At 42.1% G+C, this 23,266-nt stretch overlaps 1 protein-coding gene across 3 annotated transcripts in view; it reads left to right on the forward strand.

Moving 5' to 3' along the window:
• The first annotated feature begins 194 nt into the window (after positions 1-194).
• The window catches only part of LHFPL3 (LHFPL tetraspan subfamily member 3), a 235,926-nt gene continuing 212,854 nt past the window's right edge, over positions 195-23,266 (forward strand). For all 3 annotated transcript variants that reach the window (XM_039723789.1, XM_039723788.1, XM_039723790.1), the window contains exon 1: positions 195-674. In XM_039723789.1, coding sequence (XP_039579723.1) covers positions 206-674 — 469 coding nt within the window. In that variant the 5' untranslated portion in view covers positions 195-205. The remainder of the gene's footprint in view (positions 675-23,266) is intronic.

A 23,266-nucleotide genomic window follows, 5' to 3' on the forward strand; every position in this document is an offset into this window, starting at 1 on the left:
GGCGGGCGGTGCCGGTGCTGCCGCCGCTGCCGCGGCTGCTGGGGCTGGCGCGGAGCCGCTGAAGCCCGGCAGAGGGGCTCGCCGGCTCTCGCACGCAGCGGCGGCGGCGGAGCGCGTCGCGTCGAGCGGAGCGAGCGGGGAGGAGGAGGAGGAGAAGGCGGAGGAGGAGGAGGAGGAAGGGGAGGGGGGCACCTTCTCGGAGAGGATGCCCGGAGCGGCTGCAGGGACGGCGGCTACAGGAGCAGGCTCGTCAGGAGCAGTAGCAGCGGGGATGCTCCCAGCTCAGGAGGCAGCCAAGATCTACCACACCAACTACGTACGGAACTCGCGGGCCATCGGCGTGCTCTGGGCCATCTTCACCATCTGCTTTGCCATCGTCAACGTGGTGTGCTTCATCCAGCCGTACTGGATCGGGGACGGCGTGGATACCCCGCAGGCGGGCTACTTCGGGCTCTTCCACTACTGCATCGGCAACGGCTTCAGCCGGGAACTCACCTGCCGGGGCAGCTTCACGGACTTCTCCAGCCTGCCCTCGGGAGCCTTCAAAGCTGCGTCCTTCTTCATCGGGCTCTCGATGATGCTCATCATCGCCTGCATCGTCTGCTTCATCCTCTTCTTCTTCTGCAACACAGCCACCGTCTACAAGATCTGTGCCTGGATGCAGCTGACCTCGGGTGAGTGAGTGGAGGCAGCGGCCCCGGTGCCGGGGGCTCCGCGCCGCCCTGTCCGGCACAGCCCGGCCCGGCCCGGGGCGCGGGCGGCTCGGGACAAACTTGCTGCGCCGGGGCCGCCCGGGGCCCGGGAGAGGATGCTCGGGGTGCCGCGACACATCGGCAGCGTCGCAGAGCGGTGCCCGTGCCTGCCCCGGGCCGCCCCGCCGCCCGACTGGGCGTGGGCCAAGGCGGGCTCAGCCCGCAGCTCTCCGAGGGCTGCCCGGGGATGCTGCCCGGTGTCGGTGCGGGAAGCGACCCGTGGGCAGCTCCAGCAGCTACAGGGACAGCGGGCGGCAGCGGGTGGGTGTCCTCCGGCCCTTGGTCTGTTGTAAAGGTCAGGAGAAAATGGCAGTGGGGACAATTCGAGCTGGCCACGGTGGGTGAAGGCAGCTGCCCGCCTGTTGGAGCTTAGTCCCGCTCCCACAGTTCCACCTGGCCAAGGCAGAGCCCACTTCACTCCGTGGGAGGGGTTGGCGAGGTCTTTTGCTGGTGAACTGGAAGGGCAGGTGAGGTCGTTGGATGTGGCATGCATGAGTTTTGGTTGGGGTCTGTTTCACTTGTCCACAAGGTTTATTTTCCACGATATGTTAGGAGTGTAAAGAAAAATATTTCAGTTGCTGATTTTCTTTCAGAAGATCTGACTTCATTTTACTTTCCCCATCACATTCAGTGTGTCCCTGGGGAAAGTGTGTGGTAGGAAAGAGGGAAAACTCCAGGACATCCCTTTCTGCATTTCCAGCACAGCTTTACCTCTAAGTTAGTGGAGAACTGGTTATTTGTGTGCAGCTGGGAGGGTCTGTAGAATTAAGAGAGTAATACATACAAGCAGTTTTAGCAAGACAGAAAATACTAATTCTTCAATCATTTGAGGGGAAAAGGGGCTAAAATCAAAGTGTACCTGTTACATGTCCTCATAGTAAAACCCTGAAATTGACATTTGGGAATAAGCAGGAAGAAGCTGTTAGGGAAACAGAGCAAAATGTCACCAAAATGGGCTCACAAACACTTTTTTGGTCCCCTTAATTGGCCTACATTCGTTTCAGTTTCTGAGCAAAAATTCTTTTGAGTTTTGTATTGAACATCTTCAGCATTATTTAATTTGCCCTCTAGTCCATAAGACTTGGTGGAATTCTCTGGTTTGTATGAAACAGCTCTAACCTTTTCTCTCTCTGATGATGTTTTTCTGTGAGCTACTATACATTTTTTTGCTGTTTCCTTCACTGAAGTTTCCTTGTAATTTCTTTCTGTATCACATGGGGAGTGATCTGCAGTCACTCGAGGCTGGTAGGTTTTTTCCCAATTCCAGTGAGTTTAGTTTTGTGTTCATTATCTCTGTACTGGAACCCCCTTTGATGCTGGTGGCTCCTCTGTCCATTCAGTAACATGCATTCTGATATGGTCTGGTCAATTGTACACAGTCATGTCACTTGGCTCTGGGCAGAGAAAACTGTTTCATCTTTGCACAACTGATGTCTCCTCTGCTCCATTAAGGACTTCTGCTTCCAGCTGTCTCCTCTTCTTATGGCTCTGCTGCTAAAAGGTTCCATGAATATTCACTGTTTTGATGCATTTCAGCATGTTTTTTTCATGTCCAGTATGCAGGAGGGCAGCACAGTTTCTGAATCCCTTGCGCTTTCCAACATCAACATCTAGGTTTGCACTACTTCATGCCCGGAGGTGCTAGTGAAAGGCAGACAAAATGAATCTGATTCCTTTACTGTGTTTCTGTACAGGTGAATAATAATGTTAAGAAATCACCATTATGTGACTGATCTACTGGACTCCAGTCTGTGCCACGCTGCATGTGTGCAGGTGTGACTGGAGATATGTTTTCAGGCAAAGCAACACAGAATTTTTGTAATCTCCAAAGCTGGGAGGTGCACTGCTGCCATTCGAAGTCAACAAAAGGAGCTTTATGTCAGCAGAAGAATCACTTCTCAGGCTGCTTCCCTCCAAAATTAACAAGGGAATACATGCATAGCCAAGTGGTTGTTTGCTGTCTTTCCCAATTTGTACAAGAACGCCCTGGAAGAACTAGAACAATATTGGGTGTTGAAAGAACCTGACTTTATTGTTTGCTGAATGTTTTACCTTAATTCAGTATTTACCTCACTGTTCATTTCTGTATTGCTTAAAAAGTTTCCTCAAAAACTACCAGAAAGTCCATATTGCTTTGGGTTTCATCCTTTGAAGAAAACAAGGGTGGTGGGATAGAAGGAAAACTTGGAGTAAAATGTGCAGGACAGGAGTGTTATAATGATGCTTTCTCTGAGCTATATGACCTACTTCTGTTATTAGTTTACTGTTTGGAGAGTATAAGTAATAGATAATACTAAGCCTAAAATGCTTTCCTCACAAAAAAAGAATATAGTAATATAATTTACATATGCATATAGTTCTGTGTAGTAGAGGAACAAGACTGAATCTGAAATAGTGAAATAAAGAAGCATATGAATATAGTTTTGATTTTGCTTGCTATTGTGTACTTTCATAGTGTTAGCATTTGGTTAGGTAATACAACACTTAAAATTGATGTAATTTAAATCTTGTTAAAATCAGGTTTCTGGCATGGGATCATGCTTTGTTTAGGATTGCAAATTAAAGCTTAGGAAGTGATTTCTTTAGAAGAAAGATTTGGATCACAGTCTGTCCTGCATGAGTCATTATAAATTGTCAGCATGATATAGCTCTTGTTTTGAAAAGGTGTTTATTAAGTAAGAAAAAGATAAACAGTATCTTGGCCACATACACTTGCAGTCTTTGTTGCTGCCTAATCATGTCTATGCCTAGACAGGTCTATGACATGATAAAGAAGAAAAATCCTAAGAAAAAATGTATTTCCTGTGTGTATGTGAGTAGTGCTTATATTAGATGGTCCTATGATTTAGCCATGGCTTAGATTGTCCCTTTTGTTGCATGTGCATAATGATATCCGGGTACACTTGATACTTTGAGAGCCAGTGTTGGCAGCCTGGTTCTCCATTCCCTGACCTCCTCTTCTGCAAGTGCAAAATCATAAGTACAAGCAGTATGCACTCACCTAATCTGAGCAGCTGCATGATCACAAACTCTTGAAATCATTAGGAATTAGGTATTACTGTTCTTTGTTGTTCTACACCTAATGTTTACAGCAAACCTCACAAATAAAGGTAACTCTTGAGATTTTTTCCTTTATAGGTTAAATAAATTAAACACTTCCATTCTGTCATTGTGATTTTTTTTCACTATATTTGTCATTACTTTTTTTCCTTTACTAGGATGTTTTAACTTATTAGAAAGAAAAACGTAAAGAAAGCAGAAGAAAAGCATAGAAGTGTCCCATGGACAAGCAGGATGAAACCAATATACAGGTTTTTCAAGGGATGCCTAAGCCCATGCCCACAGTAAGAGGACCATTGAACAAAACATAAAAACTCTGTACTTTGGCAAAGCACAGTCCTGTGATCTTAGGGGTCTGTAACAGGGGCTCACAACAGCATCAGAGCAGCTAAAGCTCATTTTGCCCTCCGAATTATTTGTTCTCCAGCACTTGTACTCAGGGATTTCCTCAAATGGATCTTGGCATTTAAAAACAGTGGTCTGTAACAGGGGCCCACAACAGCATCAGAGAAGCTAAAGCTCATTTTGCCTTCCGAATTATTTGTTCTCCAGCACTTGTACTCAGGATTTCCTCAAATGGATCTTGGCATTTAAAAGCTCTTGCTGGGTTTTGTTTTTTGAGACTTTGGTCATATTTTGAACCTGTGTAAACTTTTAGCATTTGCAGTGCCCCAGACCAATACACCAGACCCCAGCTTTATACATGTTGTGTGAAGATACAATGGTTTTTGTGTTTTAAATCTTGTGCCTGGCCGTTTCATTTGATCCTCTCAGCTCATGCATTGGAAGAGGCTGGGAACAGGGAACTTGGAGACACATTCCCTGTCCTGGCTCTGATTACAGCTTTGCTGTATCTCCTCAATTACGTGGTTTTGAGACCTTTGGCTCCTTAGTCAGTCCTTAGTTGTTGGGTTTTAGCGAACTTGTGATCATCCCAGCTGCCCTGCCCATAGCCATGTCCAGTCTACTCTTATCTTTTCAGAGTCTGTGGGACCAGACCTACACACAATATTCAAGACAGACAAACCAACCATTCATACAGTGACTAAATAATATTCTCTCTTTCATTTTTGTTCTTTTCCTAGTAATTAGTAATACTCATTTTTTCCCTGTTAGTGAACAAATAGCTGATGTTTTCACAAAACTGCCTATTATAACCCCAAGATCTCAGTCCTGAAGTGGTAATAATCACCTTGGGGCACATAATTTTAGGTAGTTAAGTTTTTTTCCCCCTTAACGAAATTACTTCATATTTATCTACACTGACTTTAATTTGACTTTTAATTGCCTAGTCACTCAGTGTTGTAAAGTCTTTCTTCACAGCCAACCCTTATCGTAGCTACCCTGAATGAGTATCAGCAGCTAACTTTGTCACCTCACCATTTATCCTGTTTTCCAGCTCATTTATAAATAAACGAGTAGCTCCCAAGTTCCAGCACAGATCCCTGCAGGATTCCACCATTGACCTCTCTCCACTTGAAAAATTGACAGTAGTGTCCTACCATCTGTTTCCAATTATTTATCCTTGCAAGGGCATTTATTTTTATCCTATGGGAGTCTAGGATTTTTAAGACTTATGAATGATAGATTCATCAATTGTCTTTTGGAAATCCAAGTAAACATTGTAAATTAAAATCATGGTACACACTAATTTTTACTTCTTTGGAGAACTCTAGTAGTTTTGTGAAAAATTACTTAAAATAGGTGTGTTGGTCATACCTTACTTCCTTTCGTCACACAAATATGTCATGTTTGTACACATGCTGACATACACTGGGGTTTTTTGTAGTTGTACTGATTTATGTCATACATGTGTTGGTCTTTCTGTCGTTCCCCAGGTTTTCCCTGGACTTGTTTTAAACAGGTTTTAAAAATTAGTTTCCTGTCACTCAACTGCCAGATCTTTGAGGCCAAAGCAGCCGTAATGAAGAGGTTATTACATGCCACAGTTAAAAGTCTTTTAAAACAGGGAACCGTTTCAGAATGAAAATGAGAAAATCTTCATTGCAACAATGCTGTTTGCCTTTATGCTTGAAATCAGTCTGCCGGACCAGGTGACTTTTATGTAAGAGTCTTAAAAGGCTTGACCTTGATGCTCTTGGAGCCTTTGTTACTGCTGGTTGACAGATCTTGGTGCAGGGGTCAGTTCCAGAAGGCTAGGGAAAAAAACAGCCTTGCACCAGTGTTTGAACAGTGTGTCTCGTAGAGCCAGACAAGGATCTTGTTCATGGCCTCAGTATCCTTAAGAACTTTTTGAGAGAGTACTTTACATTTATGTCTCCTGAACTTTGCACGTAGCATAAGAATTATTTGTTTAATAAATGATAGTTATTTGTCTAATAAATTATAGTAAAGATAGCCAATTGCATAGACTGATTTGGATGTCATAATAACATGGGCTTATTTCTACAACCTTTATTTTAATATACCAAATGCAGTGTAAGATTTCTAAGAACCAGAATAATGGAATCACAGAACCATAGGATGGTGTGGGTTGGAAGGGACCTTAAAGATCATCCAGTTCCAACCCCCCTGCCATGAGCAGGGACTCCTTGCACTAGATCAGCTTGCTCAGAGCCCCCTTCCACCTGGCCTTGAACACTCCCAGGGAGGGGGCATCCAGAGCCTCCCTAGGCAGCCTGTTTCAGTGTTTCACCACCCTCATAGTAAAATATTTCTTCCCAATATCTAATCTAAACTTACTTCTCAGTTTTACTTTGAATCTATTTCCCCTTGTTCTGTCACTATGTTCCCTTGTAAATAGCTCCTTGCCATCTTTCTTGTAGGCTCCCTTTAGCACTGGAAGTCCAAAACTAGGTCACCCCAAAGCCTTCCAGGCTGAACAATCCCAGTTCTCCAAACTTTTCCTTCATGGCCCTTCTCTGGACTTGCTCCAAAAGGTTCATGTCCTTCCTGTGCTGGGGACCCCAGAGCTGGATGCAGCACCACAGGTGGGGTCTCAGCAGAGCAGAGGGACAGAATCCAATTTAGAGAGAAGGCTGTTGTGGGGGACCACGTTAAAGACTTCACAGAAGTCCAGGTAAGTGACACCCACAGCCCTTCCCTTGTTCACTGATGGAGTCACCCCGTCATAGAAGTCCACTGGATTGGCCAGGCAGGGCTGGCACTTGGTGAAGCCATGGTGACTGTTCCAAATCACCTTCCCGTCCTTCATGTGCCTTGGCACAGCTTCTAGGACGATCTGTTCCTTGATCTTCCCAGGCACAGAGGCTGAGATGTTGGTAGTTCACAGGGTCCTCCTTTCTACCCTTTTTAAGAATGGGTGCAATGTTTGTTCACAGGGTCCTCCTTTCTATCCTTTTTTAAGATGGGTGCAATGTTTCCCATTTTCCAGTCTTCTGGGACTTTGTCTGACTCCTATGACTTTTCAGGTATCAGGGAGAGTGGCTTGGCAGCTACACCAGCCAATTCCCTCAGGACTCTGCCATGCATCTCATTAGTTCCCATGGACTCATGTATGTTCAGGCTGGTGGTAATGAACCTGGTCTCTACTTGCAGTCAGAAGCATTTTGCACCCCCAGTCCCCATCCTGCAGTCCATGTGCTCAAGAGGTGTGGGAAGAAAGGTTATCATTGAAGGCTGAGGCAAACAAAAGTTGTTGAATACCTCAGCCTTCTCCTTGTCAGTTGTTACCAGTTTTCCAGCATTTCTTAGCTGAGGCTACATCTTCTTTGACCTTTCTTTTCTGGTTAATACACCTGTAGAAGCACTTCTTGTTACTCTTTGCATCTTTTCCTAGGTTCAGTTCCCACTTCAAAAAACGTAGGAGCCATCCTACCAATGTGAGAATTATGAAAGTGTGTTATTTAGAAGAAATAATTATTTAGAACAGAAAACAGTTATTTAGAAGAGAAATTACTAACTGTGTAGATGGACATCTGCATGTGAGCTCTTACTGCAGTGAAAAAGTCCAGTCTTGTCCCTAAATGTGTATGCAAAAAATGGACTCCTTTACCTGCAGTGGTTCCCATGCCTGTTCTGTCTAGGTCAAATATCTTTCAAGACACCCTTTCAAGTATAAAGTAGAAAGGATCTCAGAAGTGATTTAAATAAATGAAAGAAGAAAAGCTAAAAGGATGAATTTTCTTGCTATTCAAAAGAAGATTAAAAATTGACAGATGATGGCATATGAGGATGTACAGGGGAAGATTTCAAGTCATGCTGTGCTCCTTAGCTTGACAAATGCTGTGTTTGGAAGCTGATGTTACACAAAAATGCATAAGCCATGAGGTATGTACATTTGTAAACTTTTAAGTTGCATTTTTCATTTGTTAATTGTCTTTGCTAACTCACCAGAAGCAAAGGACCTTACCAACAATGCTGTCAGCTTTTGTTGCCACTATATACCCTCCACATGTAAATTGGGGAGGCACATGGGAGGCAAAAGGGAGAGGAAGACAAGTCCAGACAGGAAGACAAGTCCAGGAATACTGATCAGGTTTTTGAGCTTGACGTTTATCACTGATGTTAATTTTAATAAAAGTGTTTAACGCTCCCATGGCACCTGCAGGGTGAGGTGACTGAAGTTATTCAGTGATCTCTGAACAGTAGTGGATGGTTGACCATCAGGGAGAAAATTCTGAAAAATCAGGGTTCTTGAAGGCTCTGATCATGTTATGATGAGTATTGACTCTGCATTTTGGGGACATGGGGTGCTGGAGCTGTGCAGGCAGGCAGGGAGCAGGGAAAGAGCCAAGTGCTCTCCTGGCCCACAAATGGACTGTCTCATCAAGCATACAAGGACATCTAATTCAAGTGGGCCTGGTACATGTGCTTCTTTTTCCCAGAGGAGAAATCATGCTGCCAGTTTGATTTTCTGTACATTCAGCTCCAGAGGAAAGTTTCCCAATGGGTTTAAAAGAGATCCCTAGAACCTCCTTCATCCTTGCCTAGGAATGCCCCGTGGCAGCCTGTGCGCTGCTGCTGTCACACTGGCTGTGATGAGTGTTGCCACTGGGAACTGCTTGTGTCCTAGTGTGAGTCAGAAGGTTAGTTGGGAAGGTTGTGAAAATTACCTGAAGGTTTTAGTGGGTAGTTTTGGGTGAAGTCACTGATGGGGCTGTGCAGCTTTTTTGGTTTCATTACACTGAAGTAAACATTTTCATATAGTTCATGTTTGGCTAAAAACATGAAAAAAAAAGATGTATCACATGAACAGTGGAAATGAGGGAGAAATGCTGTGCCCAGTGTCCCATCTCTAAGTAAGTTATTTCTTCCCCCAAATACCCTTTGCCCACAGTACCAAAAGTCCTCTTGTGCATCCCATGATGTTGTGCCTTTGGTGGCTAAACTCTCCATCTCCTCACAAGCTCCCAATCTCTCTCATTGACAAAGGCACAGCATGTGCTATACCTGGCAGAAAGCTATTTGCCTGTTGGTTTGATGTCTTCAAGTTGCCATCTATATTTGTTAAAGGATAAACTATCCCTGTCTTTCCACTGGTGGGAAATTGGGATTTTTTATCTGCTTCCAGCTTTTTCACAAAACTTGCAAGAATTTAGTGTTTTGAAGGCTTGTAGCATCAGTCAAATTTGGTTAAAATTGGTCATCAGGCTCAAAATCACACAGACACATCTGTCTTGATCCCAGAGGGAACTTGTCTAAAATGTATCATGTAAGAAGTTAATATCTTTTTTTTGTATGAGTGATTTGAGATTTTGGTAGCAAGACTTGTTTTTTGAAGGATAAAGGTGTTTAGGGAATGGAGAAGAGATATTTTCTTTTGGTTTAGAGTGTAATAAAAATTTCAGCATCTTATAACTCTCCCAATTGCCTTTTATGAACATCCTGGGGGCTGTGGTCCACTGTTTGAAAAACAGTAAGATAACAGAATAGTAAGATATAAAAGGAAATGCATAAACTTATCCAGGCTATTTGAGGATGAATACCATTTCACTGGGAAAAAGTATATGTGTGAGGGAAGAAAGAAGGGGAGAAAGAAACTGGGAAAGAGTTTAAAAGAGGAGAATATTACCTATTGAAATGTGGGGAGCTGAGAACTTAGATATGGTTAGGAAAGAGAAATGGGAGTGGGGTTTTGGAAAGAGACTGGTGTCAGAGCAGCTCTATTTTCTTGCTGCAGGAGCATCTCTGGCATAGAATACAGCTGCTGTCGAGTTCTTTCAGGGATTCCTTCTAAAAGTTTAATGAAGAAAATTGCTATATGCCAAAATGAAATCAAGAAGAGGGAAACATACAGATATTATCAGCAGTAAAAAGGCATGGAAGAAAAGAAGGCTAGATTTCAAACATGAAGGTTATTTTACCTTTTGTGAAGACAGCCTTTTTAGCACTGTGGTATAAACAGCATTAGCTTTGATCTTGCAAACATAAAGACAGCAAACATATCAGAACAGAAGATCTGTGGTATGATCAGGTTGTGTGGACTCAATATTTGAAAACTAACAAGACCCAGCTGTGAGGAATGGGAGGGTCACAATAATACAAAGGAAAACATAAAAACATTTTTGCTCAAAAATGGTGAAAGAAAAAAAAAAAAAATGAACAAGGCTATAGCCTGGAAAATCTGCAGAATTCTTGAGGCATTACAAAGGAAAACATAAAAACATTCTTTTTTCTTTCACCATTTTTGAAAAGCTTCAAAAATGGTGAAAGAAAAAAGAAACACGAACAAGGCTATAGCCTGGAAAATCTGCAGAATTCGATTACATTGGTTGCTATCAGCATTGTTAAAAATGCAGTGGCAGCAGCATGACAATGAATAACCAGATTATGCATTACTGTGTGGAACAGTGTGCAGCTCCCAATTACTAAGAGAGAATTATGGCTAGAATCCTTAAAAAAGGCAATATAATAGACTTCAAGATCTGTCTATTCTAAGAAAGATATTATCCATCTTCACATTGGCATTCAGAGATGCAGAAGACTTGAAACAAGCTGGCCTTAGAATAAGAAGGTCATGCTTACTGGGGGAAAAGGTTCTTTTATTTTCTCCTTGAGAAGCCAGATGCAAATTTATGAATTTCATTGATTTTAAAAGGTAGCTGATGGCGTCTGTGGAGAGCCTCTTTGACACAAGCACATCATGTGCTATTTCAGAGAATATTATTCAATCAAGTAATTGAGAGTGCATCAGAAGGAGAAAGCTATGGAATAAACGGTTTGAAATAAATTATTACAAACAGTTGATGAGTTGTCACGCATTCCACTTTCTTTATTTTTCTGGTTATATTTCCAAAGGAAAAGTTCATCGAGAAGAAAACTAGACATGCTGTACTTGCAAGGTCAAAGGCAGATATTCTGAGTTCAGAGGTTCAGAGAACACTACTTGTGAAGGCTTGGGAGGTTCTTTTGTTTACTTCAAAAAGTCAAAAGTCAAGTGCCTTACTTTGCAGAAGTTTACTGAATAAGGTGAGTGAGTGATCTCATGCAATTACCATAGCCAGAAGTTGTCTTGTCCTGCTGTGCTAGACTGTACCTCTGTCCTGCTGTAGGTTATTGGTCATGGTGAGCCTTGTGTGCAGCAGAAGTGTGAATAAAACAGGGCACGGTCCCTTAAGATCAGGGAAGATTTTAGCAGTGTCTCTCCTTCCAGTCTGACCCTTTGCCTGTTCCTGTGGGATAACAGGCTTCTGCAGTGGCTGTGGAAAGTGAATGCTCCTCAGCTGCATGGAGCTTCTTGATGGGATAAGAGCCTTGGAGGAGGTTATTTTGCCCAGATGTAACAGCTTGTAAGCATGAAACACTGACATAAGTGATCCTGTGCCTCTTGGAGAGACATTTCTGTACTGACCCATCTCAGCTTGCCAGGGCCCTACACAGAGATGTGGTTCTGAGCCTGTACCCACAAATGAGGCAGGTACAGAGTCCCTCTGCTGCAGAGTCAGCTGCCACTCTGGCCAGTGTCCACACTATTACATGTCTTACCTTCTAAAACTGGGTCACTAGACTCATTCTGTTGGGAACCATTCCTGGCATGTCCTAACTTGCAAACTGTGCCCTGGCAATATTTTGGAAGATTGTTAGATGAAACAGACTACAAACACTCTTGTGACACATGCTGAGGGACAATTCTAACAATTTAATAGCGTCAAGTTTCAGTGCCTGGGAATGCTCCACGGTACTGCTTCATTTATCTCTGTAGACATAACCAATATGCAGCCAAGTCTCAAAATGAGGAGCTCAAGAATTAACTGTGCAGGAAAGTTAAGGTAATATGGAATTTTTTCCTTTAATTTGAACAAATTTATAGCTGTGACTTAGTGCCATAGTAAAAATTTCTGATTTATTTTGTTTAAATTGTCAACAAATAATCTCTGGATTAAAATTTTCTGTGAAATGTAGTTGTGTTTGAAACTAGACTTAGTATTCACCTTGAAAAAGACAGATGTTTGTAACCTTTGGCAAGAGGAAGAAGTGATCAAAAATGTAGAACAAACCATAAAAAAGGGTTTTCACTTAGAGACAGTTGAAGAATGTTACCCATGAGCCTAAAAATCATAAATGAGACTTCTCTCTGATGTAGACTGAGTGTTTCAAAATCAGATTTCCCACAGGTATCTTCAGCTTGGCTAATGCATCTTTGAACACTATAAAACTGTTCTGCACTGAGTGCATACACTTAAGGGACATTCAGTGTAATTTCACAAAGAGTTAATTCCAAGTTTTAAGATTAATTTAATGAGAGAAGTATTAGACTTTCCATGAAAATAAAATTATTCATACTTGTAGCTTTACATTCCTCTGAAGAAAGTTAATTATTACTTGGTTGCTGTATCTTAGTATTTAGCCTTCCTATTACTGGTGAAGTTATATTAGACCATCATTAAAATAAAAAGGTTGAAATTGCAATGCGTGGTCATTACACTAGAAAAATATAGCCCCAAACATTCCAAACATGCAGGTGTCGTGCCAGCTGCAGTCACTTGTGTTCAGCTCCTGTCAGGCATTTGTATTTGGTCGGATTCCTCTGTTGGTGTGGCAGCACCACGTTAGTGTGGCTCAGCAGCAGCCACAGGTGACACTTGGCCATTTGTCGGCCTTGAGGAGGGAGGGGACAGTGCTGGCACTGGGAAAGGCTGTGCAGCTCAGGGTGGGTAACAGTGGAGACCCTCACAGGCCGTCAGGTCACAGTCCTGAGTGACCTGCTCCCTGCTGGAGTGGGGAGGTTGGCCCAGATGGACCCCCAGTGGTGCCTTCCAGCACCACCCCGTCTGTGGTTCTGTGAGGAGAGGGGATGGCAATGTGTGCTGCTCTGGACAGGACACACATGGCCCTGGCACATTCTTTGTGAAGTATTTCCAGCTGATTCAGGGCAATGCTGACAAAATTAAGGATGCATTGTGATATTTCCTGTGGGATTCTGGACGCTGATGTGCAGTTCTGAATGAGTAGCTTCAAAAAGGAGAACCAGTGAGTGGTAACATGTCTTGAAAAAAGAAAATTAGGAAAGCTTGGTTAGTTTAATGTGGAAAGAGGAACGTTGATAAGACGTCTGTCCTGACTAAAAACACCTGGAACAGATAAGAACAAGAGGAAAATGAAAGAACTGTTTGTCACTGATTTTTCTTTGACTCAATTTGATTTCCTAAACTTTTTCCAAAGGTGGTACTACATGTCTTGTAGCATGGTTAGAACAAATCACAGCCTGTTGGCCTACTTTGCCATTGCTATTTGCTATTTGGTATTTTCTAAAAATCTCAGAAGTAGTTTATGAACCTTCTGGAATGCATGGACTGTAGAGTGAAAACTAATGGTTCTAAACTCATGGCTAACTGTGATACAAGAAGAAATGGATATTATCTGGATATAAATCACTTCAGGCTGAAAATTAAAAGGTGGTTTCTATTAGAGCAGAAAGGTTCTACAGCAATTTTCTGAAGGAAGGAGATTTGGTAAAATACTGATCTGTGTACTAGAAACAGATGAATATCTGAAAGGCATTACAAAATGCAGTGTTTGTAACAGTGTGTCTTCTTCCTCTCTCATTTCTGAAAACAAACTCATCTGGGTGAATGTTCTTTTCTATGCTACTCCCATTTGTTCTGGTTTTTTAAGTAGTATCACTTCTATCTCTGTGACTTCCAGGATTAAAAATAGACAGGGACCAAGATCTGTAAATCTCTTAAGTGAGGCTCATTCCTACTTGGCATTCTGATTAAACAGGCAAGACATTTCCTTAAATTCCCAGCAAAACTGTAAAACTTTGGCAACATCAGCAGTTGCAGTGGTGCAGCAGTTGCAGTGCTTCATATTTTCTCTTTGCCTTCAGCATTTTCATGCAACTTGGATATTAGATTCCCTTAAGAAAATATTGGTTATGCTGTCTGAGTGCTGGTCCTTAAAAGTGAAAGCAATCAAAAAACCAAATCTTTAAAATATTCTGAAATATCAAAGTTTCAGGAAAGCAATTTTACAAATCGTCAGTCCTATGAATAACCTGAGATGTAATTTTGCCTAGGATGTTTCCTGGAGAAGTTGTCCCTTGTTAGCTTCCCATGCACCTAATTGTTTTGTGTTGCCATGCTGTTACATAAATAGTTAAGAAACTCCTAAAATCTCTTCATCTTTTTGATACACAGCTGCATGTATCATGTTTTGGGTGAACAGGTTGGTGTCAAGTGTGTTGGGTGTTGAAAGGGACTCTCTGAGTGGTCCTTGCTCACATAGGATGGGTAGCAGGGCAGCACTGAGTTCCCTCTCTGTCCTTGCTGCCTCTTTTCCTGCCTTCAGCAGCAGTTTCAGAGAGGGAGAGAGAGGAGGGAGCACTTTTTCAGCTGGATAAACAAGTGTTCAGTGCATCAAATAACTGTATTTAAGGCAGAGCCTGAGCTCCCAGTGAAACACTGTGGATGGTGTACATGTCTGTGAAAGCTCTTGCATCCAGTATGGATACTCACAAAATCCTGTTCAGGATTTTGTACCCTTGGAGGGACAGATCTGCAGATACAAGGGTCTGGGTTTAAATTTAGTCTTACTGAATTCAGGGAGTTTATGTTTGAACCTAAGATGGTATATATAAACTGAGTGTTAAACATATCAAACAGCATTTCTTTTTAGCTGTATGGTACAGTGGAGGAATTGTGCCAAGGCAAAAGTGAGGCAGTCTGTGAAATTGTTAATGCATTTTTGTTTCTTCACAAGAGATGTATTTTCTTTTATTCCCTGGGGCTGTTTTTCCCCAAATCAAGTCTGGACCAAATGCAAATCACACTTGTACAGACAGCTCCATTTTACTTTGCACTTCATCAGGTGATGGGTAAGCACAGATTCAAGAGCAGGGATGTGCCAGAGAATGTGCAATGAAACACTCAGCTACACATATCTGGCTTAGCCTGTCAGACTGCAGTAGGGTGGAAGGACCAACAGCCTTGGCAGACCTAACCTGGCTGTGGCAGGGCCAGTCCAGTGTTTCTGCAGTACATCCAGGAGCAGTCAGGCCCCTGGGATATGATGTCAGTCTGTGGTAGCCAAGCCATCAAGCAGTTGTCTGGATCCAATTTTCTGGGCTTAAAATGCCTAGGGGATCCTGTCTGACCTCTGACTTCTATTTCAGCAGGACACGGGTCTTCTGCAGGTTCTCTGTCATCTACACACAGATGTCTCACAAACAGGAGAACAGCCCAAGTGATTAGGCACCAGCCTGCTGGCAAAGTGAATCAAACCCTGGTTCTACTCTCAACTTGCCTGCATAACTTTCACTTGGGTGTTGCCAGTGTAGAGCTGAATCCTGCCCTCTGGTTATGCTTGCTTGTGTCTCGAATTTATGAAGCTGAGTGTAGGGAGGATTGTTTCTGATTAGCAATATTCTGTCAATCACAGTTCCTTCTTAATGTGCTTTTGCCTGGGATTAAAATAAAGCCACAGTGTCATGAATACAGGTATCAGAAAATGATAAAGGAATTTGAATTACCTGGTTCTAAAGGAGATTAGTGGATGGTGTATGAAGAGCTGCAAAATACGTATTGGCAATTGCTAAGGAAAGCTGTTGTTATTTATTGCTTCAATTTATCATTGTACTAAAAGTCAAGTTCTAATCATTTAAGTAAATACCTCAGTTCTGCTGAGCTTCAGTGATGCCTGGCAGAGAGGAACAAGTGAATGTGCACCTAACATCAATTTCTGGAAAATCTGAATGGTCTAAAATTAAATCACATTATTATTTCTTTATGTCAGTTCTCCATTACCTTAGTTTTTGATGCTGTATCCTCAACAGGCATTGTGATAGGTCATTAATTTATATGTGGATTTACCCAATTGAAAATAGGGACAAGGAAAGTCATTGTAAATGAATGCCCATTCTTTTGCTCTGTAAAATAATGTATTTAAATTGTGAATTCTCAAGTTCTCCTGGAGTACATTATGGTATTATTGTGCTGGTCTAGAATCTGTTATTGTCAGTGAAAAGCTGGTTGTTTCAACAGAATACATCAGCTGAGCAAAGGATTTATAAGCACATGCTTTGATGGACTGGAAAGATGTTTTGAGTGTTCGGCTTAATTGAAATCTGAAAAATATGCCCACCCCTCTGAGGTTATGGATGTCAATCAAATATTTCCTGTATTCACTTTTACATTATTTATACAAATACATGCATTATAACAAATAATAGGGTAGCAGATCCCTACCAGAAAATTTAGGAGTTGACTTCTAAGAACCTTTCAGCAGTCCTGACTTGGTACTGAGAAATCTTACTCTTGAAAATAATCCTATTGTGTCTATGTTATTCAGTATTAGAGGAGCTATTAATTCTTATATTAGACTTAGTTAAGGCTTCCAAAGAGGAATGGCTATATGTTTGGTACATAACATTCTGCTAGCATGGAGACACATTAGGATGCAGTGAGAGACAGTGAGGTGGGAGTTATGTGTTTTGCTACTGCAGAGCTTAGTAGCAGTTTTAAGTTAGCATAAGTGAAATTAATTCATTATCTCATGGCTAGTGTACCAAATTGTCATGTGCTGTAAAATGTATGAGCACATAGTGTATAGAAAGGTCTACAGCAAGAATTGCCCTAACAGTTGATTGGAGAGTTGTAAAATTAAGTATAGTATCACTCCTTAAGAAGTAGAGTGTACTCTAAGTATTGGGTGAGTGCAGTGTGAGTCAGTCCCCTGAAGAGCAGGATCCAATTGCTGCCTCTCAATGTAATCAAAGACCACAGGAGTGAAAGTAAAGTATTTGTGCAATTAAGATTATGAAGATAAACTGCTGCCTAAGTAACTAGCCAGGCACTGTCAAGAATGCATTTATATTTCTTGCTAACCTAAATAATTTAAGTAACAATAAGTTTCCAAACTTCACAGTTATCCAAAAAAAATGAGACTTTACATTGAGGTTACTTCCTTCTGTCTCTCCCTCTCTCCTTCCCTCTCTTTCAAGTGTGACCTGTGTTCCCACAGAACAATGTTCCTACGGAGAAGGGAAGCCCCTCTGGAGCAGGGACTGGATTTGATTTGGTGTTTGAACAGAGCTCAGCATAAGCTGAATCCTGATTGTGGCCTCCAGCTTTGACTGCCGTGCAAATTGCAGTAGAAATAATAATTATTGTTTGAATTGTATCTGAGTGGTGTGAGTAGCATAAGCTTGATGAGCTACCCAATTTGCAACAATAGTAACTATGTACTGAGCAGAGCCTGCTGTGCGACCTTGGGGAAGTCATTTCACCTCTCTGGGCTTTCCTGGCTATAAAATGAGACCAAGATAATTTCTTTAAAAATGTTCTACAGGCATGAACAGTTATTACTGCAAATAACTGATTGCATGCTGATTCTGGTCTGCTTTGTGCAACGTGACCCCTTGCCCTCAGAGAAATTCAGAGATCTCTAGGCCATCTTAGAAGTAGACAGTGTAAACAAGGAAAAATGTTAATTACCTAAAAAAGGAAAAGGCAAAATTAAACATATTTGTGGATGTACATCACTGTGAGCAACCATCTGCAGAATGATAAATAGTGGCATACATACATAAACACACTGCGTTGTCATTCCAAACAGCATATTCTGTGTGTTTATCTCTGCATTAATGAGGTACTTGGTTTGCCTTTGACATCTGTCACTTTGCAGTCATGGCAGTGCAGATCTGAATTTGAGAACAAAATTCATGGGTGCTTATTTTAGCTTTTTATTCCATGTACTGGAAGTACTAGTGGTGAAACACATTTGGCCAAACCATGTTTTTCCCTTGGACAGCAAGACCAGGATGAGTGTATAACATAACAAGATGACATAGCTTGAAATGCATCAGTTCAGGAACCCAAACAGGTACCGAGGCTGTCATCATCATGGGCAGCTTCAGAGACTGCTTCCATACAGAGAGGAATGACTGACAGATAAGCAAGATTTAGCTAATCCTGTTTATTTGGTCACTTCATCATTCAGCCAAGTGTTACACTTCCTTTTTGACTTGCTTTTTCCTTCAGAAAACAACTGCAGCAAAGCCAGATATGTAGCTCATGGCTCATTTACTCACAGTGCCAGCGAGTGTCTCTACAGTGATTCTCTTTTCAACATACATGAGTGACAGATTGTTCAGACCACTGGTTCTCAGCATCCCCAGCATACTGGTGTTCTGCAGGGTGTTCTGCTGGCAAGAATTGCTGCAGGGAACAGATGTACACTTGATACACGAGGAGTTACCAAAGACAGTCGAGCCTCATCCTGGGACCTTGCCGATGAGTGAACTAGCTTTAAATTCACACCAGATTTAGCATTCCACTTTTTCCTTCTTCCTATGCATGTTCTGGTTGTTCAGCTGTGGTTGTTTTGAGTGCATAGGTGAGGGAATGCAGGAAAGATAACATGCATAGAGAGGAGGATCTGAGTGACAGAGGAACAGCAGCCAACACTGATTTTCTGCAGCTGAGTGAAGAGAGGCAACCTCACCTTGATCAGAAGGACCAAATCTTAGAGACTTTCAGTGCACTGCACCATGAAGCAGAATTTAGTTTTTCTCAATAAGGAAGGAGGACTTTCTCCTTCTTCACCATTGGCTCCACTTAGAGAGGTATTTCCCATACAAATACATTTACTCTTTTTGAAAACAGTCTGTGAAGCTGTGCTAATTCTCACACAAGGCATGCTGGGGAGAAAGTACAGGTAGCACAGAATTACAGGAATGGATAAATAAGCACTTTTTGTGTGGTCATGCTTGATGGCTGCCCAAGTGAGTTCTACTCCAAAATTTTAAAAGATGGGTAGTCATTTTGCTAGATTCCTGTTGTCTGAAAAATAGAGAACCTCTGAATTGTCTCTGAGAAATTCTCAAAGGCTGCTCGTGCTATGTATGCTCTGGTTATCACTTGCAGCTCTGGCAAAAGAAATTATGTGAGCCTGGAAATAAAGGGATAATAGTGAAACTCCAGGTAAATAATCCTTGTTATTGTACTACAAGTATATCTGTTTCTTCTCTAATGCAAATACCCATCTGGGAAGAGTTTCCTTCCAAAAGGCTTGAAAGTAATAAGAAGATAACAGTTTTCACCCAAGGCTAGTAACGTGGCAAAGATCTGGATACTCTTCCTGAGCTGTGAGTGCTACCTGCAGAGATGGTGGATGGATAATTTCAATCAGAAGCACTTTGAAAAATCTGACATGGGGCACTGTTCCAGGAAAGCAGTGCCAAGGATAATTTTATTCTTCAGTGAGTTTTTGGGTGGTACTTACCTTATGCACTGAGAACCTTTTATGGGTTATTTCTTGAGCCACATTTTGCCAATGAAACTTCTGCTCTACAGCCAGAGAACACTTCTGTCTGGGGGAAAAAATCCATAGTGTTGGCAGCAGATTTTATGACATATTGGGTGATGTCATTAAGGGAGCTGTTAGCAATCTGTCATTTACAGAGCAGCTTCAACTAGTCCAACGTAAGGGAAGTGATTTAATTCCATGTCTGCTTGGATTTCTCCTATATAATCAGTGGAGACTCAGGAGAGTTAGGAGGCACAGCATGATCCTCTCCTGATTACTTTGCTGTCATTTCCGATTTATGGCCTAAAATACAAGAGAATAAAGTCTTCATGCCCAGAGGGGCTCATGAGGGGTTGGCACAGGGGCTCCCCCAAATCTTTTAGCTGTGGTGGCTGCAGAGGCAGAGCACTCTCGTGCAAGGACTAAGTAGAGTGACTGTAGCTTCTGACTCAGGTTATGCAAACGTGGCTGCTGACAAATGGCAGGGGGAAGGGACCTCTGCAGGAGTGTCCACAGAGGCACATGAAGCTTTTCCTGATGAAAGGCAGCACATTAATCCGGCTTGTACCCATCCCCTGAAGCTTGTTGTGGCTGTTGCAGCCTTCATTTCACCTGCAGGTAGTTTGATCCTGTCTTCCACCAGTTTTCCCATGAAGGGGAATGGATGTCCCACAAGGAGGACAACTAACTAGAAATGGAAACAGGGCATGTTTTTATGCTGCCTCTTTGAAAGCTCCTCAGGTCTTCAGTGTAATATTCTATTTCTTTTGGATATTTCTGGTTTGGGTCCAAGAGGAGAACAGCAGAAAATTGTCCTAAATTGTGCTTTGGACAAGCCGCATAGCACATCTAACATCCTCCTGCTTTTCTTGTAGGACACAGGAAGCTGGCTTGGGAGTGCCATCATCAGGAACCAGGCTGGTCCTCCTGCCTGTCACTGCAGGGTGCAGAGCAGGGTGCTGTGATGCACCACCTTTTGTTGCTCCAGCTTGTTGCCAAAAGACATGGAAAGCAGAAGCACAGGTTGCTTCAGAAAAGAATTAGACAATTAAGAGAGCAGAGATGCAGTGATGGCTGTTACTGGTCTGCACGTTTGTCACAGCTGGGCAGACTGGTGGGAGTAAGGATGGTGTGATTGGGGAAAACCAAATTCATCTTGCTTCTAAATGTCTGACATTGTCTGCTGTTGAAAATGTCATTCCAGGCTAGATGAACGTTTGTTCCCACCAAGTATATCCAGTGTTGTGTATTAGTTGCTCCTCTGCAGGTAGGTTTAAGAGAGATTATTTGTTCTTTCTGTGGGCAATGACATATTCCAACATTAAGTGCCAGTCAGAGGATTGCCTGATCATCAGCTTCCTGGTTTGAATTTTGAAAATGCTTTGGGAGACTTTTTCTCTTCATAAAATGAATTCATGGATCTATGGAGTTCAATGCCAGACAGGTCCATTAGTCAGCTTTACTGGGTAGCACACACCATGGAGTTTTACCAAGCTGCTGCTGTACAGAGCAGTATGCTAATACTGCTTCCTTTACTCTGTAGGAGCTGTAACGAGGTGCAGCGAGTGCTTGCTGCCAGAGTCAGGATCATTCTTTTCCCCTCCCAGGAGATGGCTACTGAGTTTATTTTCTTCAGATATCCTACAATCTAAAAAATACTGTTGTGGCTGACTAAGAGCATAACATCTGTGAATGAGAAAGGGCCCTAAAGTAGGAGCAGTGTCTCATAATACATAGTTAGCATTTACATAGTGGCTTTCAGCCAACTGTTTCAAAATATTTTTTGCTTATGGATAGACATATCCCATTTCCCAGGTTTTAACGACCGAAGGCAAAGTGCTTTGCTGTCTGCCAGTTTTTTCTGTTACATCAGTAGCAGAGCCCAGAATAGAACCCAGCCTCTTCCTCTGCTCTGTTGTTGTCTGGGTCTGTTCAGACTGGTGGGATTCAGGAACAGCCTGTTACAGGGCTGGTGGCTGCACAAGTGGCTGAGCTGGGGAGGAACACAGGACCACAGTGCTGTGGCAGATGGCACTTCTGACAGGCAGCTGCTGTCCTCGCAGTCCTGGGAGTGGTGGGAATGGTGTGGTAAGGATGAGAGGTCAGAGGTGAGAGTCCTGATGTCTGAACATACTTTACATAGTGGGAATCAGAATTGGCAGCGATGTGGATTCAGATGCAACTGTTGATGATACTTGAATTCTCAAATTTTATTGTAAACTAACCATGAGTCAACTAACCACAAGTAGTCATAAGCCAATACCCTTTAGAATCAAAAGTCCTCATGAAAGTGCAGTGTCACAAAACCCAAGTACATTTTGGAAGGAATTGCCATTTAGAGTCACATCGGATTCAGATTCTCATCTCCAGAATTTGGTGTAGAACTCTGAAGGTTAGTGTGACATTTTTTGTGTTCACACAGATCTCCAAGAACTGTCTCTAAAAAAATCACAAAATTTCTGAGATACTTGGTGAAAGTCTGAGGGTGAGCAAAAATGGGGAAAAAATAAAATTACCTCAGAAACTGCAGCCTGAGATTCAGTGGTAAAAATTCCAAATGTATGTTTTTTAGGATAAAAGAGTAGTCTTTAACCTAGTAGGAAAACCAGCTAGTGAGACAAAAATTTAGAAATCTGGGTAAAAAGGCAGGGCTGAATGATGATCCTATTTTAAAAAAAGCTTTATGTAGAGGACAGAAAAACAGCAGAAATGGTAAATAAGTCTACAAGAAAATGTATGACAGTAAGTGCTAGCATGCAGAGAAGTGTTAGAAATTGGAAAAATACCTGAGAGATAAATTTGTCTATGCAGTCATTGTCTATAAAAGCAAAGTTTAATAAAAAAATCAATACTTGTAGGTTTTTTGAATGTTAATTGTATAATTTCTAATAAGCTACAAGGCTTACATCCTTATCACAAAATTCCTCTAAGCAGGAATTAAGAAAAAAAGCAGAATGAGATTTTCAGTTTCCAAAAATAGATTGCCAAGAGCAGAGGTTTCTTCTCCTTCTGATTGCAAGAGAATCACTCTGCAATGTTTTACCAAAGAACAAGTAGTACTGAGTAAAAGAATAATTGAAAAGTGATTTTTCACGGATTTTCTACCTTTCTATTCTCTCTGCTGGATTTTGTTGTGCTGTCTAGATGAAATATTCACAATGGCACTGACCCCTTCCCTTGTGCAATTTGTCCAGTGTTTGCTTGGAGATGTTCAGAAGTAGTGGAGCAGAAAATCCCTTGCTACAGCCAGAATTTGCTGGGGATTACTCTCCACACTGGTATATGTTGAAGGAGATTCACTGGGCAAAATGATGAAATGGCTGCATGGCTTCAAGACTAGAAATATTTTTTGAGTGTGATCCAGCCTGGAAAGCTGTGTTCTTTTCTCTCCTTTTTGAAAGGGGTAAAAATACTGAAAATGCTGAGCAGTTATTTGAAATATGTATATCTGAGCTTCAGCTTAATGTGAGAGGTGAAGACAGAGCTGCCTCTTCTTTTCAGTTCCCAGGAAGAGTACTCTTGGGGTGGACTGGGGCTCCTCATTTCCTGAAATAATGCTGAGTATTTGCTGTTGTGCTGCACTTGTCCATACTGATTCCACAGCATTGCACTGTGAAGGGCATTCTAAAGCATGGGGCTTAAGTCTCAGATAATTGAACAATCAGGATAAGTGTACACAGAAATACACGTGTGTCCTGCAGAGTGACCAAGGGATTTGTGTTCTCTCTTTTGCTAATTGGTCAATTTTCTCAGAACTCAGACTTGGGAACTCATCAGAATAGTGA

The sequence above is a fragment of the Passer montanus genome, unplaced genomic scaffold, assembly GCF_014805655.1.
Source record: "Passer montanus isolate IOZ18808 unplaced genomic scaffold, ASM1480565v1 scaffold50, whole genome shotgun sequence".
Classification (NCBI taxonomy): Eukaryota; Metazoa; Chordata; class Aves; order Passeriformes; family Passeridae; genus Passer; species Passer montanus.